This window comes from Hippocampus comes, unplaced genomic scaffold (assembly GCF_001891065.2).
Source record: "Hippocampus comes isolate QL1 unplaced genomic scaffold, H_comes_QL1_v1.1 scaffold36, whole genome shotgun sequence".
Classification (NCBI taxonomy): domain Eukaryota; kingdom Metazoa; phylum Chordata; class Actinopteri; order Syngnathiformes; family Syngnathidae; genus Hippocampus; species Hippocampus comes.
Window position 1 is genome coordinate 419085 of NW_017805695.1, and position 2814 is coordinate 421898.

At 41.8% G+C, this 2814-nt stretch overlaps 1 protein-coding gene across 1 annotated transcript in view; it reads left to right on the forward strand.

Moving 5' to 3' along the window:
• The window catches only part of LOC109523232 (rap1 GTPase-GDP dissociation stimulator 1), a 25917-nt gene that overhangs the window by 17427 nt on the left and 5676 nt on the right, over window positions 1–2814 (forward strand). The window contains exons 10-11 of the mRNA XM_019882246.1: window positions 1212–1331; window positions 1603–1742. Coding sequence (XP_019737805.1) covers window positions 1212–1331; window positions 1603–1742 — 260 coding nt within the window. The remainder of the gene's footprint in view (window positions 1–1211; window positions 1332–1602; window positions 1743–2814) is intronic.

The following is a 2814-nucleotide window of genomic DNA, read 5'->3' on the forward strand; positions in this document are numbered from 1 at the left end:
ATAATAAATAAGTTATTTATCGAGTGGCTTTCAATGTTATTTAAAATAACAGCCACTCAACTAAGTGGAAATAATATGATGTAAAGAATACAGAGAATAATTTTTTTTACATATTTATGAAAATAAAATCACATAAATTATAAAATAACATAAAATACATAAAAGTAAATTTACTTTTCTGAGAATGTTTAGGCCAGCAGAGAAGGCCTTGCTGGCCCTCAGGGTCCGCCACTGGCTTTGTGTTTGTGGACCTTGAGCTGAACATGAGACTCCTTCAGTCCCTTTGAGACCCTGTTTCAAATCTCAGAAATGAGTTTCGTTCATAGGGTGTGATGGGGTACTGGAGTCATATGACATGACTCGAGTTCCGTTTGTTTTTAGGGACTTCCGACTTGTTTGCCAAAAACTTGGGAACTCCACTCAACCTTCTGCCAACTCCTAGCCACCCCAGTAGTAAAACTGTCAAGAAGTGCTCCTGGCTCATAGTGTGTCCCTGCAGCTGTTTAGTTCCTGCCGGGCACATTTTCCAGTCAGTTCAATTCGACATCAAAATGGAGGTAGTGATCCTATCCTTTAGCTCGAACAACCAACTGAAAGGCAGCACACTAAAGCACCCATGAATCTGTCCTCTGCTCATCCTCACAAGGGTCACAGACAGGCGTGCTGGAGCCTGTCCTAGCTGTCTTCGGGCAGTAGGCGGGGTACACCCCCCGAACTGGTTGCCAGCCAATCGCAGGGCACAAACAGACGAACAACCATCTGCGCTCACACTCACACCTTGTGACAATTCCTGCAACACGTGTTTTTGGAATGTGGGAGGAAACCGGAGTACCCGGAGAGAACCCACACAGGCACAGGGAGAACATGCAAACTCCACAGAAGGAGGTCGGAGCCGGAATTGAACCCTGCACCTCTGCACCGTGAGGCCAACATGCGAACCAGTAGACCACCGTGCCGCCTTTTGTAACTTCATTCCTACTAATTCTTTCTGTGATCTTTTTCTTTTTTGTCATTCCTATTGGCTTTCTGGGCCCCATATACATTTGTTTTCGATGTGCAGGGTGTCCAATCTTCATTTTTCAATACATTAAATCCTAAAAAATGTCTAAAACAAAGAAACTTCAGAATAATATTACTTTCATTCAGTACATTTTAGTTATAATTTGCATAGACGAATTAAATGAATAATCCAAATTCTGTCTGTTTGGTAGCAACCAATAAGGTGCGCATGATGGACGTGGCAGAAAGGATAAAGAGCCTTCTGCGATCTGATATGCCTCCAGTTCAATTCAAACTGCTGGGAACGCTACGCATGATAGTTGATGGACAAGGTGAGGCACTCCCTTATAGTTTGGAGTATTGAATGCATTAATCCCACAATGAATTGGGATCGTTTTCACTGGGGCCTTCCTCAGATGGCCCCAGTGAAAGTGGTCTGTAAATGTGTCAAGTTAAATTCATTTTGTTAATTTACACCAAATTCTCTTGCATCAATCCTCTCAGTCTGTACCACAATTTAACTGATTATTTTTTTGGCCCATGCACTCTGCATTTCCAATTCATTTGAAAATCAGTTATGCCATTTTTCTGTGCATTTGTCAGAGGAAGCAGCCGTGGTGCTGGGAACCGATGCCGCTCTCCTATGTCGGGTTACAGAGTGGTGTGAAGCCAAAGACCACGTAGGACTAAGAGGAGAAGCCAGTCGTCTATTGTCTGCTCTTATAAGGCACAGCCGCAGGCCTGTGAGTTATTTTCTGTTTTCATCCAAACCAAGCCCCAATGGAAATATCCAGAGGTGTAAATTCGTCAGTAAATTTTGCCAGTCTGTCATTCTTCATTCACCAGTGGCCAGGCGACCCGTCTGTCGTCATCAGTCCGTCATTATTTCAAGCCGAAACAAACTGTCATCATCAGCTTATCATTCCGTCAGCATTATTTTAACTGAATAACTTCATTGTTAAATAATTGTTCATCACCATCCAATTTGATTAAATTGATTATTGGAGTACACTTGTATACCACCAGTGTATCTACATCATACAGTGCCTACCCAAAGAGCTTTACTAAGCCTCATATTCACTTAATCTATTGAACTGTAAAGTAAAGTTCAGTAAGCCGGTGGCTGCCAGCTGCTGTTTTACTTTAAACTTTAAAATGCCTTACTGTAACCAGGATCCTGCTCTGCATTGTGGCCAAGGGTAGAATCCAATCCAGGTCAGATCAAATAAAATCCTTCACACTATGTGGGCATCAGCAGCATCCTCAAGCTGAGGCAAACGACTTTCATTTTTTGCCATGCATGACGGCGTGAGAGAGAGAGCCTAACGATCGAGTTTTCATATGCTGCCGAGATGAGCTTCATTGATCAAATTGCTGACTAGTTTATTTGAAGCTCATTAGCTGTGTAACTTCTTATTCACGCTCATGGACATGCATTTATGGGCACCCACTTCCGTGTTAAGTTAGTTAGACTCGGTTAGTGACAATTACATTGACAGACGAACACCCGCTTCCGTCAGTGCTTAGTCCATCACTTTTTTAAAAGTTTCCTGTCATTTAATATATCTCCTGTCATCTATATCTATATCTGACATCCCAATATATTTGAATTACTGTCCCTGGGTCATTGAAATATACCAAATCAATCAAAATTATTTAAGATAAGATAAGATAAGAAAACTTTATTAGTCTCGCAATGGAGAAATTCCCAATTCACAGCAGCAAAGTTATGAAAGGAAGAAGTAGAACAACAAAATATAGGAGCTGCTGGAAAGGCAGCCACTCTCGCGGCGCCATCTTGAAGTCAAAATAACA